Raw genomic sequence first — 19,275 nt, forward strand, 5'->3', positions numbered from 1 at the left:
GCAGTACTGCCAATGAGCTATAAATACTAATTTTAAACATCTGAGATGATGGACAAGTTTCAAAGGATCACCATGTTCTCTGTGTGCACCTGTATATACAGAAAGTCTCCTCTGTATTTAACTGCTCCTGCCTTGAAGTAAAATCCAGTTAAAGTATAAAGTGCATAGTGTGGAGTAAAACCCTAACAAATAACAAACAATGTGTCTACCTTCCACAGATGATTAATTTTGCTTAGCAGCTGAACCATCACCCTCTTTGCCTTCTGGTTTTTAGATTAGTGTTACCCAGGCTGAGAAAGGCCAGCCAGATGTAAGCAAAACTACTGTAAACTGAGACATTTTTGTAATATCCTGTTAAGGGAGAGTTAAGAAAACCAATATCAAGACACTGTCCAGTTGGGATGTGTAAATATTATTGTTTGCTTCTTGGCCCATTTAGCAAATACTTTCTTCTCTGTGATAAACCTATGGCCTCCATATGGAGCGTTTTCATGGAGAAAGTATTCCTCACACTCATCTCTTCCTGGCTCGTAATAGTGGTAGGGAACTTTACGAAAGCCTTCTGACCTAGGGGAAAAAAAAAAAAAGATATACTTAAGTATTATTTTCAAGAAATACATAAATATACACTGCACCTGAGTACAGGATACAAACATCCTGGATTGTATCAGCAGTAGTGTGGCCAACAGAACTGAGGAAGTGATGGTCTCCCTGCACTCGGCACTGGTGAGGCCACATCTGAAATCCTGTGTTCAGTTCTGGGCCCCTCACCACAAGAAAGACATTGAGGTGCTGGAGCTTGGCCAGAGAAGGGCAATGGAGCTGGGGAAGGGTCTGGAGCACAGGTTTTTTGAGGAGAAGCTGAGGGAGCTGGGGGTCCTCAGCCTGGAGAAAAGGAAGCTCAGGAGTGACCTTATTGCTTTCTACAACTACCTGACAGAAGACTGTAGCAAGGTGGAGGTTGGTCTCTTCTCCCAGGTAACAAGGCAAGAGGAAATGGCCTCATGGTTAGACTGGATATTTGGAAAAATTTCTTCACCTAAAAGGTTTTCAAGTGCTGGAAGAGCCTTCCCAGGGAAGTTTTTGGCTCCCCATACCTGGAGGAACTTAAAAAGACACGTAGATGTGGCACCTGGGACATGGTTTAGTGCTGGACATGGCAGTGCTGGGTTAACAACTGGACTCCATGATCTTAAAGGTCTCTTCCAGCCAAATGATTCTGTGATTCTATGATTTACCTGAAATCCTTTCCATACATCAGCACTTGAGCTCCTTTGCTAAACTGTGTAAGGGCTTTCATTACATCATGATTTCTATGAATTTTCCTATGGAAAATGTAGCTCAGTGTGTCTCAGCACGCACTGATCTCAACAGCCAGTAAGAACCTGATGGGCTGGCTCTTATGGGTACTGCACATTTTATTTAACCTGGGAGAACTCAGTCCACAAGTCTCCATCCCTAAGCAAAGTCTGTTGAAACTGGTTCTCTAACGGGCTGCATAATCCATTATAAGTAGATAATGCAGTCAGAATTTCAGCTTTAAGGAAAGCCATCCTTCCCTGCTGCCAACAGACTTAAGTGCTATCATGCTGTTGACTGTTTTTACATCAGGGCTATGCAATACCAGCCTGGCTTGGCTCTGAGGACAACCCCAGTCCTGTCACCCCTCATCTCGGGGCGCCTACTGTGTTTTCATAAACAAAGAACAACATATGTTCACTCCATCTGGATGACTCCATCAGTGAGATCTGCGAGTTCTAAAAAGCCAATCTCTAATGTTAAGATATCCTAATTAAACAGCTGTGACTCAAATTCCATTGTTTGTTTGTCTGTTTGTTTGTTTTAGGGTCTGCCAGGAATGAGCCTCCCACTGGAGTAACACAGAGTGTGGAGTGAGGATCTGCACAAAGACTCGACTTGAGGAGCTGAGGACCCACTGGACATGGTTACATGCCAGACTTGAACCAGCTTGGGCACAGAAGAAGAGATGTGTACATACTAGTACCACCCATTATTCCTGCTTTACTGAACAAATGAAGAATAGTTTCATTTTATATTTTTCTACCATACACTGTAGATGAAAGTGTTTAATGTGGACTTTTAAAAATTCTGTTTAGAGTTACACTTCTGATGATGTGATTAATCCATTGTCACTGTAAGGTCACTAACAGGAGCTGGCTGGAATTTATGTCACTTTATGGTGATAAAGCTCACAGGACTTGTTTTATTATCTAATCAGAAACCTCTACTACTCAAAACAAGTCATATATAACCTAGAAAGTTCAAGTAGGTTGCTCCATGGTGGTGAAATGTAATTTCAGGTAACTATCCTGGGCTAATCAGTTTTTTTTCACTTCCTGGTGTATTTGGTATTCAGAAAATAATATATTAGTTTTGCCTCTATAGGTTTGTTTTAGCAGGGGAAGCAAGTACATTTTTCTCAGAAAAGTATGAGCATACTTTGTTTCCTGCTAATTCAGAAACTGCGAAAGATCTTTGATTAAAAATAGCTCCTCATGACATCTGATGTTAGATTTTGTAAATGTTTTTATTTTATCAACAGCAAATGCCATATCAGGAGTGAATATGCTGACAATAGTGTCACATCAATGCAAAACACTGGGAAATGCCTGCCTGATCCATTTTTTGGATTTATGATATTAAAATCAATTGTGAAATTTTGACAAGACATCAGAATTGTAGATGCATGAAAATAATTTCCTGTGATCTTACTTGCAGTAGGTGTCATTTATCATCCCATAGACGTGAATTCCATAGCAGGCATCCATAGCCAAAATTAAGGTAAACCAACCCGTACTGAGATATGAACCTGACTGGACTCTGTAAAAATACAACATACACAAAACAAATTGCAATGAGAAATTATCAACAATTTATCAAAGCAATATAATCTATTGCCTGGGACAAAAGGCATTAAGCAATTTGACAATCTGTCAAAACCATACAATTACTTTGAATTATTTATAGATATGTTCCCATTCTTCCCAGCCTGGGGCCTCAAGCTATCGTCCACAGAAAAAATACCATGTTAAATATCCGGAGTCAAACGATGCATCTCCCATAAGATAAAAAAAAAAATAATTATTTTCACATCTGAAAGACAGCAATTAGTAGGGTTTGTAAAATGACACAAAGTTCACCAAAATGCAAACTTACTGTCAGAATTTGTGCTGTGTGGATGTGGGTATGCACCATCCTCTTCTGCAAGCAAAATCTTAATCTGCAGTGGGCTATCCTCAACTTGACAATTCACACAGTAATGAAACTTTCATGGATATTTTGACAGAAAATCATCTAATACCAGGTTTTGAAAACCAAAATTCTGTGCACACCCTTTACATAATTTTGTGTTGTCATTCTTTGAGATAACATAGCAGAGAGCAAAACACAAGAGGATAGTGCCCAGATTGATAGTCTTGGCTCAAATAACTCTTCATGTTAAATCAGTCCAAAAGTATTACCTGCATGAGTGAGAAAAATTACATGTGTAAGGTTTTGGCTCACAGATTGGCTGTGTGAGCACTGTTAATCACAAACCAAATCCTGTTTGCTCTACTCAAGCAAATGTTACCAATTACTGGGAGTCAAAGAGTCACCCATACAACCTGGGCATGCAAGACTCACTGCTTTAAAACCTCATGAACAGTAAGAACACACTTAGCTCTCACTGCTTGCAACTTGGTTAAAGTCCAGCTTTGTGTATGTATTGCTTTCAGTTTGACTCAAATCAATGGACATAATTATCTTAAAATTATAAAAACTTGCCCGATTTCCAAAGAAAGATATAATGAAAACCATCTTAATAGAGTACCATCTTAATGGAGCTGGGTGTGAGTGAGAGGAGGGGATGTATCAGCTTTCTGCCACAACTGTAAACCCTCAGCCTTTGGGCATGGTAGGGAGCAATCTGTTCTGCATCGTAAGTTAAAGTAGCCTAAGGTTTGCACACCATTAAGCTTTGCTGCCAAAGAACTCCCAAGTAGACCTGTGTGCTAATCAGTTATTCCCACCAACAAAATCTTCTGAAAACATTTCCATCTTGGGGTAGGAATAAAACTTTGATTCAGGGGGAAAAAGAAAATCCTGTAGCAACTTATCCAGCCTATAAACCCCAACGTTCCTGTGAGAAAGATGAACCAACCTCAGGTGCTTCTTCCTGGTTCAGAGTAAGAACATGCTATGGTCTCCTGCCTCCCAGGTAAATATGCCAGTCAGTGGTTTTTGGCTCAGATTCTGTGTTACTTCCTTGCTCAAGTTGAACTAAAGACTAATTAAGACGATGGGTGAAAAAGTAGTTGTACAACCTTTATGATGACATTTACCTGGCACATACAGGTCTGAGATTCAAATCCCATCTCTGATGAATACCTTTTATTATTGATAGTAGAAAAACTCCTAGAGCTTTACATTCCTAAAGAATCTCCAGTACGCTTCAGTTTAAATAAACCTCAGTTTTTTAAGTGAAAAACCATTACCTCAACTCCCAGAGCTGAGTACCCTGAAAGGAGTTAAAATATTCTTTTCTTGCTCATATCTGTTATCCTACATCAGTGAGCTGCTGTGAACTTCTATCCCTACCTTTCCTGAAACGTCCGTTTGCTCTGGGAACTACTTAAGTACGTTTAGCTGCTTTTGTAAAGGACCATAGTGGAAGCAATAAATAAAGGGTTAACTTAAACTGAAGAGTGACAAGGGGGAACTGAAGGCAGGGTGTCAAATCCCCATGTTTCCTTAAGTGGATACCAACTATAATTGTGCTTCTTTACTTGACACCTTTATAACCATGAAACTGTACATCTGTTTATCTGCCCCATTAGGATCTTCATGTCTTTAACCAGAATGTTCTGCTACTGTCCAGCAAAGAGAATTCCCAACCCAATCCATGTTATATCAGAGTAACGTTCTGCCATGATAAAAGGCTGCACTGCTTCTAACTTGCTTTCTGCTCTTGCCCCAGGAAAGCACTAGCCTTGAGCTTTTAAAGCCTTTTAGAATCATAATAACCATTTATAAGAACACGATGAAGATCAGGACCCTTCCAATAATGGAGGTTTATTGGAGAGCACTGTATTGACAGTAGCATCTGAAATTTGCTATACTCAGGAGGAAAAAGGAATTTAAAAAAAGAATTAATCAATATTTCATGTCCTGTTTTAACACTATTGGACCTTAGTCCTCTCATCTATATACTGCACTGGCAGGATAAATAAAAACAGCAGAGTGAGTTCCCAGGTACTTTTCCTTGGAGATGAAGTACATGACAGAATACAGATTATATACTTTAAAACAAAGCACTTACATTCATCCCATTTTTTCCTCTGAAGACACACAGGGATACAAGGGAATATACTTGAGCAGTGGGGATTCTGGATGATTTGGTAACACCTTAGAATTCAATCTGATACCATAAACATACTTTCGAAAGCCTAATGAAAGCAGTATTAGAAATGTGAAAACAATTTTAGCTGTCCCTAAAAAGCCATAAATCTCTGAATACCTTTTAAAATATCATCCCATAAAACTGTAGTGCAAAGCAATGTCTCAGCCCTTGCTATTATGCTAACACTGCACTCAATTTCTCTCTCTACAGGAGAGTTTTACATGCTTTTTGGCCAGGGATTTTTGAGACTCATTAGAAAAGACTTCCTCTTGTTACTGTAATTGCATTCAAATTTCAAATTTTACACACTGAAAAGAAAAAAAAATCCTTTATTTATATGCAGCATAAGGCTGTATCACTGTACAAATCTGAGGGAAGGATGACATTAATCCCAAAACAGGGAAAACAGGATTTGGTTAAACATCATCTCTAGAACTACGACAGGCAGATCTATTGTGATATATGTGTGTGCAACAAATCCAAAATTGTTTCCTATTGCTCACTGTGACTTTTTTTTTTAATAGTCTAAAATTAATGGGGCACCAAATCCAGGCAGGAAATTGTCTCAATCGCTCAGGAGAAAATAATGCACTATTTTTCAAGAAATGCGTTTTAAAAGATGGCTTTGCTTTCAGGACATGATTTACAGCTGGGTGCAGCAATAAAAAGGCAATGCTCACAAAAAGTTACTTTGTTTATCTTAAAAATGAAAGCTTATTTTGCATACTTCCTACTTTATTAGGATTCTTAAAGAAATGTCAATTATTGGTTGTAATTCACTCTGCTATATACCATCTAGCATTTCAGAAAAGTACACAGGCATATGCTTAACATTAAACACATGAAAAGACCAGTGGAATCAACTTAGTGAAGATGCTTGAAACGAAGTATATGCTTGCTTATCTTGCTCTTAGTGAAGGTTTAAATGCTTAAAATGTCATTATTTAATCCCAGAATATAAAAGTAAGCTCCACGATTAACTTGAAACTTGAAAGTTTCAAGTCTCAAAACACAGAATTTGCATTTTTAGTAATGCCTTCCATAAACTACAGCAGAAAGAACTGACTGCAGTTTCTCACAACATGTTAAAAAAAGAGAGTTGCCTTCTATATTTTAGAAGAAAAGGGTAAAAGGCGCATTTAGGATGGCTACAATCATAATGTGTGACACATAAAGCTTTAATTAAAGATTAATTTTAAATAGAAGCAGTTAGACAGGGCTCTTCAGCTTTAAATTTCCAATACTCCACAAAAAGCAGAAGAAATTGATATAAAGGAGATGGAACAGAGAATGCCCCATAAAAACACTGGCAACTGAAATTCATCTCCTTTGATATCTATAACCATGCTTTGATTTAGGCTAAATGAAGGAAAAACTGGTTCCTTCTGTCACCAGGGGCAAATGGAGGAACATAAAATATTGTCTCAGTGATCGAGGTCAGGTGAATTCAAATCAGGTAAAAATTTTGTTGTCACTCGTGTTTGGATTTCACCAGGAAGTTCTGATCTGATTACTCCAGGAACTTCTTTTCTTTGTTCAATTGTTCCAGGATTTTTTATGTGCACAATCAATTTTAGCTCTACGGTTCAATGGACTGTAATTTCCAGTGGGGACTTCAGTGGTAAAAGAATAAAAATGAAAAGAAAAAAGTTTGTGAAGGTAGAGAAGATCTGTAGACAAGTAAATGCGTGTCAATCTGTTTGCAGAAAAGAATTTAGAAGTCTATTTTTTAATTCTTTCGGGAGAAACTACAGATCACAGAAGGTCAATTAAGACTGTTAATTAAGATAAAAACCAAGACATTTAGTACTTCAAAAAGCTATTAATTAACAGAGAGCTCACCAAAAGCATTAGACAGACACTTTTCTTTTTTCACTTAATTTCAAAATATTACAGTAAAGTAAAATTCAACAACGACAGATTGAAATGACAAAATTCTCCAGGCCAATTAATTGACAAAAAAATTTATCTTTTCATAAAGGTTGTTTATAGACTCTAATCCTCAGATGACTCTCCTACCAAACTACTGAATCAGCAGCAGCTTTATTTGCAGCAGCTTGTCAGACCTCTTGATTAATAAATAAGTATAAATAAGAGTATTGGTCTAAACAAACTAAGATACCTGAGGAAGCATCTCTGAGTACAGCTGCTGAACAACTCTTCTGCTTTGCCAAATTAAACATCCACAATCCCCAAGTCTCAGTTTTGGTCTATGCCTTCCTCTTCAAATCAGAAGCAGATTTGTACATGACGGATTAGAATGAGCTGACAGACAAATGCACCACCATGAAGAGAAGAGCAAGGCTCTCACCTCTCCTTTGAGGAGCACATGCACTTGTCTCGCCAGAGAGCTGGTTTTTGAGAGGAGAAAAGGAAGTACATTTGGTAGAGAGGAAGGGTAAGACTCTAAATGCTGAAGAATATTGGCACTAGCCTAGATTTATTTCTGTTTTCTCTAAGACTCAGTGCTTTGTTGCTAATTATTTCATTACATACTTTCCGCAGGAAAAAACAGCACAAGAACAGCAATGAAAATGCAAGCACAGAGAATTGATTTCACCTGGTAAAAATGGTTGCTATTTCTGCCTTATAAAGATACCTGTTAGGCAGCTGTTTATCATAATTATTTTCCCTCCTTTGTATATGTGTGTGTGTGTGTGTGTGTGTGTGTGTGTGTGTGTGTGTGTGTGTGTGTGTATACACGCATGGGCTTGCTTTGCATTCCACAATGATGCAGGACATCTAATAATAAATATCCGTGCCCCTCTAGCACTGAGCAGCCTGTCTCACACATTCAAAAGCCCCCATCGTGCTTCAGGTCATTTCTGAAGAGTGAAACATTTATAAATGGGCAGATGTTTTATTATCCATCCTCTCCAATTTTTTATGCAAAGCTTAAAACAAGCGGAATGCATTATGAACAGCACAGACCACATTCTAGATTCAGACAGAGACTGTGCCCAGCAAGATGTACCTGGGCATGGAGCAGTGATGCACTCCTGCCAGCCCAGACTCATGGTACATCAACCCTAGTATGAATCCTGAAAATAAACTGCAGTTGGGTGGCATGCTGTCCAATTAATCTCCAGAAATATTGGCTTTCTGTTTATATTAATGCTGCACCAATGGAACACAGGGGACAAGAGTTCATTTCAGTCCATTGAATTTGCTACAAACCCGCAGTAAAGGCCACAGACTAGCCCGTGACAACCTCCCTTCACAATCGGATTTAAAAAGAGATGTAACAAGTAATAAATCCCATGTCAAAATGGCACTGAAAACAAGACAGTGAGGACACTGAATAATCACAAAATGGAGCAGAGAAATGATGGCTTTGTATTTAACTGCATCTAATTAAAAAACCATTGAAACTATTTGACTTACTATTAACAATTTTTGGTAAGACAGGCAAAAGCAACATTAGAAATAAGGAATAACCTGTTACTACAAGTACTGAAAGATCTGTGGCATCTGCTTGAGTATTTAATTTATGCACATAGTTCCAATCTTTGTGTTGTGTACGTTTTTTTTTTTATTATTATTATTTTTTCCTCCCTTTTGAAAATAAGTATGGAAACCTGAAAAAAAGGGCGGGGGGAAAGGCAGCAGCTTAAAAAAAAATTACTTCTTCTGCCCAGGCTTCTGTAGCTTCCTTATTTCTGATTCCTCAACCTGACTTTGATGCATCTCAGCTCTGTTGTGAACTCAGGCAATCAGAGAAGGAAGTTATTTCACCCTAGCAGAGACAGCTCCTTCAGATGCCTGTGCTGCTGAGTACAGAGAAGAAAAGGGGAATTCCTGTTTATCAAGGGGGATCATGGAGATCCAGCTTGCTGCAAAGCCCACAGAAGAGAAACAAGAAGAAAGAATTATAATTGTAAACTCTGCCCTCCAGCCTGTATTATTTTGAGGTGATTCTCATGCAGGAAAACCTGTGCTAATCTTTTCAATATGAATGGCATTCCCTGTAGAGAACATGAGTTGGCAGCTAAATTTCTTACAGCTTCTACAGGTCGCACTGACTCTTCAGACACAAATTGTGGTCCTGGTGCAAACTGTTTACAGAGCAGTAAATCCCAATTCCAATCTTTTTTTCTTCCCCACTCTCTTCCCTATTCTTACTCTTTCCAGAAATACATATTCTCTTGATTTTCCTTGAATCAAGAGTTCCTTATTTCCCTTTCTTAGGTACAAACTGTGGTCTGATATTGTGTGCACTCAAGTTATTAGAAAAAGATGCCTTTTGTGAGTGCCCAGGTTGCATTTGCTCCCTGGGATCTGAGGTCAAGTAGTTTATGCACGATTACAAACCTCGACACACAGAGAAGCGTGTGGCTCCACACACTTCCATTTGCACTGCATTTTGTTGATGGGTAAATGAGTGTTTAAATCAGAAGAGGATCCACGGGAGTGTCAACCACTACAACCATGCAGTTATATTTGGAGCGAAGGAAAACTAAATTCCCATAAGCAGATTTGAGGCCTAAGCTGTTGGCATCTTTGTACAGCCATTTTCTCTTCAAAAATCACCTCAGTAAAATTCACTCCACGATTAGGAAGACTGAATTTATCACTAAATGCAACTCTTCTGGTCTGCATCCTGCACAGCACTCGCTCCACAATGCAATTCCTTCTGCTTGCAGTGGTTGAAGCAAATGGAAGGTAATGCCAAAATTTCCCTCGGCACTACTCGAGCCTGCAAGTTAGTTATGGCACCATGGTGTGTCCCTATCCCACTGTTCCCCACTTCCCATTGGACTAGGCTAGGCCAAAGATTTTCTGCAATCCCTGGTGGCTGTGCCAAAGGGAGTGACACCTGAAATCTTGGCACAGGTTTCAGGGCTGGTGCCACAGTCTCCTGTAGGGCAGCTTTATGTGCTCTGCTCTTCCCCAGTAGCTGCATCCAGTTTGCTGAGTGCTGGTTCAATATTTTCACACAACGGGAAAGGGAGTAGAAAAGGATTTAGATTTTCATACTTTGTAGCCAAAAGTGAATCAAAACTAAAAACTGTGCCAAGTGGAAGAAAAAAACCCAAAAAACAACAGTGCCTTTTTCCTGCATCGACATTTAAAACAATATTTGCTGTCTTGGGTCTGCACATTTTTCTGCAGGGAGGACATAAACTAAACAGAGCTGCAGTTAATCCAGGATCCCCGAAGAGATTTAATTAAGGAGGCTTTCCCACCCTTTTCTTCTGGTATTAAAGGGCACTCACTACTCCTGGCTGCATATTTTAGCGAAATGTATTGTAGGTGAATACAGAAGAAATTTCTTTATTAGCTCTTACCTTCTCAATACAAGATGCTGAAGGCAGTTCATCTAACCTTGTCTGAAAGCAGCTTCAATTTTTCATAAAAACATTTTCTATTAGGTTGGGTCTTTTTTATGTTTAAATCCAAAAATATGACACAACTTTGTAAAAGTGCACATTGTATGTCTGTGACATTGCAGTGTGAGCAGAGGCTTTTATAAAGATATTTTGGTTTATTGCTATGGCAAAAATGAAAGAACACTTAGCACAAGATTGTACCCTAAGTCTGTTTATTGAAGTGGGAAGAACACTGGATCAGATACTCAGCTGACAGAAATCACACTGATGCACAGCAGCTGATACCCTTTTAAATTTTCCACATTCTACAGTCCTTGTGGTAGCTCAAGCAACACCTCTTCGATGTCACCATGGAAGGGAGGGCGATGTTACATTGTTTTCCCTACATTTCCCATTTATCTGAGAACTTTACTTTTCACCAGGATGGATGCCCATCCAAAAAAAAAAAAGGTTATGGAGGGCCAGAATATTAATGGGAAGTATCATTTCTGAACAGAAAATATTCACTAGAAAAAGAAAACTCAAGCTCTACAGATACAGCCTTCATCAGTGCATACTCCTCTACCAACAGCTTGTCTCACCCCAACTATGGTATTCACCAAAGCGTTGACAGGTATCCTAAAACTAACTCCTAATTTGTTGCTAAATTACTGATTTTTTACATTACAGTAGCACTGTGAATCCTCAGTCTGCAGGCGCTACACACCCACACGTGACAGCCCCTGACCCAAAGAGCTTAACTGTCAAAGAACCAACAGAAACAGATTCCTTGGAGAATGTACAAATCCTTATCCCTAACACCACATCACATTATACAGCCACATTCTCTGAAATTGCATCTGGAGCCACTTCTCTCCACTGACTATTTGCACTAACTAAAAGTTCATTTTAGAGTACAGAACATCAATATTTTTAGCAAAAATGAAATCTTAGATCCAGACAAATTATTCTGATATGGAAAAAGGAGGTAAAAATAGAACTTGTGCGGGTCTGAATTTTAATTCAATTGCAAGAGGCCATAATGTAACCCATCAGTCAAGCTTTGAAGATGAACTGCTAATTAACACAGATGTTGCATTCCCTTTTACTACTGAAGCTTTCTCCGGATAAACTTTTCCTTAAAGTATAAAAGGAACAAAATATTTCTTTTTGTTTTCTTTTTTTTTTCTTTAACGTACATTTTAATGAAACACACACACACATATAGGTATCATATTTCTGTTTAGTATCAATATTAGAGTCTTGCTTACTCTCTATATTCCATCCAAGTGGATCTAAACTTTTACTGCTTTCTTAATTGGCTAACCTCTGTCCAACTACTAAGGAAGAAGCAAATAATCCCAGCCTCTGAACAGTTCCTTCAACGCTGGACAATTTCAGAATATTTTATTCCCGTATTATACGGAATATATGGAATATTGCAGGAGGGTAATAGTGCAAGTGGAAGCTTTGAGAAAAATCACCATATTTATTAGAATGGCAGGGAAATGCTCTAAAAGAAAATTTTTATGGCTCCTCTGCTATCAACTGAAGTAGTAAATAAGTTAATTTTCTGAGTCTTTCACAATCCAGCTCTTTGAGAATAGTAAATAGTAAACTCAAGAATTATCTGACTAATCATCTAGCCAGCTCACCATCAGTGTAAGCTACTGCCTGGTTATCAAAAGTGGTGAAGAACTCAGTTAGCATCAGGGATATGGTATTTCCAGTGAATCCAAATTACCAGAACACATTCATGAAGCAGGAGAGTGGTCCTTGGCTTCACAAATAAATGCCCTGATTTCTTTTCCACATATTATATTGTTCTTAGTGACATCTTTTCGGTGATCCCCCATATCAGCTAGTTAAGACTCGGCTTTGTTGCCACTGAATTCTGCAGGCAAGTTGCTCTTTAGGAGGCCACACAGCAGGCAGCGTCCATCAGAGGAGGCTGTTGCTGCTCCCCTGGCACCAAAGTTCAGGATTTCACAGTTAACTGAATTTTTCTCTACAAGATTTGCATAAGAAACATTAAACCAAGCTAATTGATTAAAACTAGAAACTACAACCCATTTGCTACAACGTAGGTGGCTCAAGACTCCTGCAAAATTTAGAACTGACAAAAATTTGTTCCATAGTTGCATTACAGAGAACCCCAGGTTACACTAGTACCTACACAGCTGGGAGGAATACCAGATTAAAAATTAAGAGTTAAATCATACACAATAGCAGAGATAGCATCACAATTGGGTTTAAAAAACATCATTCTTTACAAAGCTTTCTCTTTGCCTCTTCATGCTATTTGCCTGATAAGCCCTTGCCAACAAAGACATTTTACTAATTACAATTAGTTATACAAAGTGTGGGACAACTGAAATGATTTATCGAATTTTTTTCTCACAAAATAAATGGTATTTTGAATTCCAAATATACAGTGAGAAAAATAAAACAGAAGGCACAGATGGCATGTTTAATCCAGACATGTATGAATGCGAATATTCTTATAGGGACACTCAATTCATTTAAAACTTTAATCTTACAGTAGTTGTCTAGAAAAATCAGCACAGAGTAGGTTTTATGCAATTAAATTAATTTTCCCCTGAGCAGAGACATTTAAGGTACAAAGCCAAGAACTGAGCTGTTCTCAAAAAAATTTAGAAATAAGAGGATCTTCCAACAATTTTTTTTTTAATGTCTCCAGGCCTACAAATAAAAGTATGCACATTTGTCATGTAATATTAATATGGCACTATGTTTGCATTTGATATAATCTATTATCTACATGCAATCAGAACACATAAAATACAAAGCTCTGTCAAATATCTTTCTGTGTTAACTATCAATCTGTGGTAAACACCACTTCATATCCAGGCTCGGAAATAACAAAGGAATCTTTTCGCTTCAGTTCTTTGGAAACTCTTCCTAAGATTTTCTACAAGACCCTCCTTTGTCCTCCACCTTGCAACATCATGAATGCTCCTCCAGTCATACTGAGAATGTGCTTATCCTGTGAATATTCTCAGTGTTCAAGTGTATTCCCATGAAGGATGTGCAGCACTGAGAGTCTGAGCAGAGCACAGCACGTGATCCCTCATGGGGACTCTCTCCTTGAATTCCTTTGAAGTTCCAAAAAAATAACTAGACTGGTTGAAAAATGAAGAGCTGATCCAGCTTGATGTTCTCCCAGTCCTTTTTACATGCCCCATCACTCGAGCACTTAGATATAAACCTTCTGTAATACAGACAATGAATATGTACAAGTAAACAGGCTGACATGCAACAGCCACCCTCATGAAGTAGCAGGTTTGCTCCCTGCTCTCTGCAGCACCTTTTGTCATTACACTAGCCATTTTGTCCTCAGTTTTGTCAAGGGAAGGCATAGCACTTAGGCAAAATACATTTCTTCTCTTTTTTTCTGGTCTGCGAGTCAGCATTATCTGATTAGGTCTGCTTCCCACGGCTTGTTCAGCCTCGCTTATCAGACACACTGGAAAATATTTCCAATAATAAGCCACCAGAAATCTGCCTTCATATCTGGTGTCAGGCTACATATAACAGAAATCTTTTCATTTTAGTTTTAAAGTATTGCTTCATTCAACAAGCCGACTGCTGGCTGACACACAATCTAACCTAAAGGCTATGGATCAGCAGGTAAATGCAGAAATTCTATTAGTTTTCAGACCTGAGGTTTACGCCTTTCATTTCAAATGAAATCAAAATCCTACACATGAATAGGTAAAGCACAGAGTAAAGATCCTTTCTTAAAACCATCCATTACATACTACACGAGTGCAAGGAAGAAAGCAGTTTCTGCATCTTGTAGATACTGCATTTCTTGTGCTCAATGACTCTGGCAAGGATGGTAAATAGCAGACATAAAAGAGATCCATTTTGAGGAAAAATTAAAACCATGACGAACATTATATTAGGCAATGTGAAATCCTGCAAAGGTACAAAGACAGGCATATTCAGATATGCTTGGTATTCACAAAACCTCTCCAAGCTTGTATAAATTGGACTTCCTTACCTACATCCGATTTTAAAAGTCATAAGCAAACTCGTCTATGGCTTTAAAGGTTTTGGAAACCCTCATTTAGGACCAGAGGAAGGAAATAGTGCAAAAGTGCATATTACAAGGTATCCAGAATGTTTATGGGAATATTTCTTCTTCCAAACTGAAAGAAACACCACCAACGAAGAAAGATTTCATTCCTTTGCTCTTTCTATAAGTGTACATACATTTTATATGTAATCAGAGTTCCTACCCATATTTATATACAAATGCAAGAGATTTATGAATGATTGACACCTGATTTTGTTTTACTGTTTGCTCTAAAGAGATGTGTTCACTGGAAGTTCTCAGAGCACAGGCATCAGCATTTTGATGCAGTATACAGACTGAATCCCCAAACTAATAGCAGTGAGTATAATTCACTTCTGATGTGGTTTTCCTTCACAAGTGGATGACGACTGTCTTAGAACAGGAAAATTAATTGTGATTACCTAATCGCAATTACGATCACACTAATAATGTTTTGGGGTTTTTTTGCTCTATGCCTCATTCTGTGCAATCAGTTCAGAAAATTGTTCCATGGCTTTGCTATTTATTCAGGAAAAAATATAGAATAAAAACGTGACTTTTTGTTCTTTGTAATATTTGTAATATTTGTCTTTGGAGTATGGCATTAAACAGTAAAGAAGCTTGTTGGGCTCCCCCTTTCTCATTATATAAACCTACTCACATCTTTCATTTGCACTTCGTGTTTATTTGTATGTAATCCACATTTTCCTCTGGCAATAGGTTTGATAGCCTTTTGTTTCATTCTGTGCTGATGCTATCTTATAGGTTGATGAGCACAAGTGAGTCAGTATTCTCTGTCATAGCTCTCAGCTATTATAATATACAGCTAATATAATATATCTCATGTGTAGATATCCCATACATTTTCTCCAAAAGAGGTAGAATTGTAGGCATTACACAAATATAAAGAAATGTTATATCAACTGGCTTAGAGTGAAAGCAAACAGAAACCTCAAGATGCAATGTCCAGCTCCAGTTCTCAGTTAAGTTCAATATGTCAATTAAATCACAGCTTATAAAGGAATTTTTTAAAAAAAAAAGCCATGATAATTCTGTTTTATCTCACAGATGATAACGGAAATTCTGCTTTATCTTGTCCTTTTGACAGGCATACGCCAGCACTTCTCCTGATTCTGCACAAGTATTTTTGACAAGGAAACAGTGCTCTGTACGCTTCAATCAAAGGTTGACCTAAATGGTGCTTCAAAATTAACGTTCCGTTGGGATTTACTAAATCAGGGCTGCAGAAGGCTAATATAAAACATGAACTATAATATCTGAGCTGGCACCATTGCTTACGTAGTACCTTTCATCACCAAAAGTTCTTGGTAGATTACATACACCCTGACAAATGGAGCCACTTGTACCTGGCATTGATAAAGGACAATTTAGGATGAGGATGAAGAACCATGTATCAACTGAACTCCCCAACAATAAGGGAGATCCCTGCTCGGTGCTGGCAAGAGAGGAATACTGATACAGAGCAGTCTCCTAATGCATTCTTGAATTACCTTGGAAATTTCTCACCTAGGTATTGACCGGATCTGACTACATTTAACTTGTTTGATCTGATGAGATCAGGTTGTGTGGCTGCACGCTTGTGATAAGAAGCCAGCGTTACAAATAAATCGTCGATCTCATAAAAGCAAAGCAAGAAAACCCACAACCCTAAATCATTCATATGGAAATTATTCAATATAAACAGGTAGTTCCTTCTTGAACTGCTCATATAATATTCTATATCCATCTATCATTATGAAAACCACATGCATACACAGATTATTACCATATGAAACAACGAAGACATCTTACATCTCCTCACAGGTTTACCAGCATTGCTCAGGGCTTTGTTATTTGAGACTAATGCCATTATCCTTTATCTTCATGCTGTGTAGTATCACCCTCCATTGTGCAGTATTCATTATTACACACTTTGTCATGCACTGCCTCTGCAGATGTATACAATACACATGTATAACTGATTTACAGATACCACAGGCATACACACTGCACTCAGATCTACCATGGGTATTCCTCACACTTACCAGGAAAAGCAGCAGAGTTACTTTTTATACCCTGGAGGATCATTCTTTGTAAATGTTGAATGATTTCAGTGGTGACACTATGACTTTGTTTTCCTTCAATTTGTTCGTAAGAGGATGTAAGAAATAAAAATTTACTGGTAGGGGGTAGGAATATAAATTAAACTATTTTATAGATCACAGCAATTGTTCAAGAGAACAACAATGAGAACAACAATACAGGTGAAAGAAGAAGAAAGAATATCTTCAATTGAGATCATTCAAGTTTGCCATTTACTTGAACAAGCATAACCACAGAGCTGTTCTTCAAACAGGGATCTGTCACTTCTCTGGTCTTGAGTGAAGCTTTGCTCTTTTTTACCTTTGTATTTTTATTTGGTTTCTCTGAGTGCAGGCAAAGGATTAGTTTGAAATGATGCTTTTTTATCCACACTGTGGAACGAGTTGCCCACCCCTAATTTGCATAATACAATGTAGACTAGGTAGACTCCGTAACATTTAAACAGAGTTTACAGAGGCTGTAAGAAGCAACTGGAGTGGAAGTATTTTGTACAAAGCAGTGTTTGAAAAGATGCTAGATATTATCTTCTTCAGTCCTCAAATACCACAGTAAATGAAGACATAAGTCAAACCTCATTTCTCCCAGCAACATTTTAAAAACTGTCTTTCCTGCAGATTTCTGGAGTTTCCCTTTAAGAAGAGAGTCTGGGATGAGGGCATTACAAATATAAAATTATCTCCTCTTGATAACTTATTTCACTAGTTGCATAAATCATATGAAATGCGATTCTGTATGGCATGAATGCATGAAAATTAACCTTGGGGAAAACACACTGCGATCCAGAGCTAAAATATACATTGGCAACATGTTCCTTTTTAAGCAGTTTAATACTGCAAGTAAATGAGCCCTCACAGAGTTAGTTATTCAAGGTGTGTAGGGAAGGGACAAACATTATCAACAAGCAGAAAAGCTAAACCGGGGGTGGACAAATCCAGGTCTAGGCAGCTCAGCTCAATCTCCACTGAGCTCAGGTACCATCCTCACTCGTGCCCACCAGCCTGACCTGAATGGAGCTGTGTGGCACAGGATGTTACTGCACCAGCTCTTTGTCACCACCACACAACTGGAGGTGGCTGATCCCCCGGTTCTGGTAGCACATGGAGCAGGTCTCCAACCTGCTGAGAGCAAAATAACCAGGCTAGACCAAGTCATGGACACTGGAAGCACAACAGACAGGCATTGCACTGCAGTTAGCAAGTGGCTGTGTCTCCAAGTGGTGCAGCCAGGAATGTGTATCTTGACCTTCTAGAAATGTGCATTCATGAGCCCTGGAAAAATCAGTTTACTAGAATTTTTTCTGTTAACAGGAAATTGGGAAAAATAAACCTGAGGAGAGCAAAATATCTGATCTTTACATTAAGGACAAGTAAATAGCTTCAAAAAGGCCCTATGCCTCTAAAGACAACTATTGGAACCATGTCTTTTTCAAGCTTGGATTGAAGAATGGTTAATAGTCATGTAAAAAAATCATAGTTGTAATGGTAATTTCTGTGACACTCCAGGAGCCTGAGTAGCAGACTCAGCTATGATTAAATATCATTCAATTCACCTCTTTGTATCTTTTACCTGGCACCACGAAGTTATTTACCTGAATAGTGGTTATGAACCCCCACAATTCAAACTGGCAACAGAATATTGCCAATTTGAGACAAGAGCACTAGTAAAGCACTTCTCCCTAAGCAAATAACGCTGGGAGCTTTTCAGTACATTGCCTTAGGTGCTTAATTTTGTTCAAAAATAATCATGAGGAGAGGTAGAAAAGATATTTGACAAAGTGGTTAGGTGGAGGCTTACATTAAGATGAATTTTCATTCAGTAGCAGCAGCAGGCACCTTCCAGAAAATCATATATTTTTTCTTTCCTCCTCTTTGGAAAAAAAAAAAAAGTTTGTTTGTTTGGTTTTTTTAAAATTTTTGGACCAATTAATTTGGTCCAAATTAATTTTTACCAAAATTCCATAAAATGGAAGGTGCAAAGTTTTATGTTCTTTGTGATCTCTTTTGGTTTTTGGTCTGACATTCCACTCTACTGTGCTTATATCCAGATGAATTTGTGGATAGAGGCCCTCAACTGCCCAAGAAATAAGAATCTGAATTTGCATAAAGTCGTACTGAATTATGAAGTTCCTTCACATTTTGGAGTGCTCCAAAATAAACAGCGATCTTTTGGGTTTTGTTCAAAGCGCTCCCTCAAAACACAACTAATTTGACAAAGATAAATCTAATTCTCAGTCCATTGCACTGACAATGCACTGTAGACCACAGGACAATGGAAAGACAACGTGCTTGGCAAATAAAACCTACACACAAAAGCTGGGGCACATTGTACACAGCACACACAGGCACCGGCAACACAAATACCTATAGAATTTGTCCTTGCAG

The 19,275-nt window shown here is 38.2% G+C and overlaps 1 protein-coding gene across 1 annotated transcript in view; it reads right to left on the reverse strand.

The window, feature by feature from the left end:
* Positions 1-370: 370 nt before the first annotated feature.
* ST6GALNAC3 (ST6 N-acetylgalactosaminide alpha-2,6-sialyltransferase 3) overlaps positions 371-19,275 on the reverse strand; it is a 209,982-nt gene continuing 191,077 nt past the window's right edge. The window contains 2 exon segments of the mRNA XM_032696869.1: positions 371-567; positions 2,734-2,841. Of these exon segments, the coding sequence (XP_032552760.1) occupies positions 2,798-2,841 (44 nt within the window). The 3' untranslated portion in view covers positions 371-567; positions 2,734-2,797.

The sequence above is a fragment of the Chiroxiphia lanceolata genome, chromosome 9, assembly GCF_009829145.1.
Source record: "Chiroxiphia lanceolata isolate bChiLan1 chromosome 9, bChiLan1.pri, whole genome shotgun sequence".
Lineage (NCBI taxonomy): Eukaryota > Metazoa > Chordata > Aves > Passeriformes > Pipridae > Chiroxiphia > Chiroxiphia lanceolata.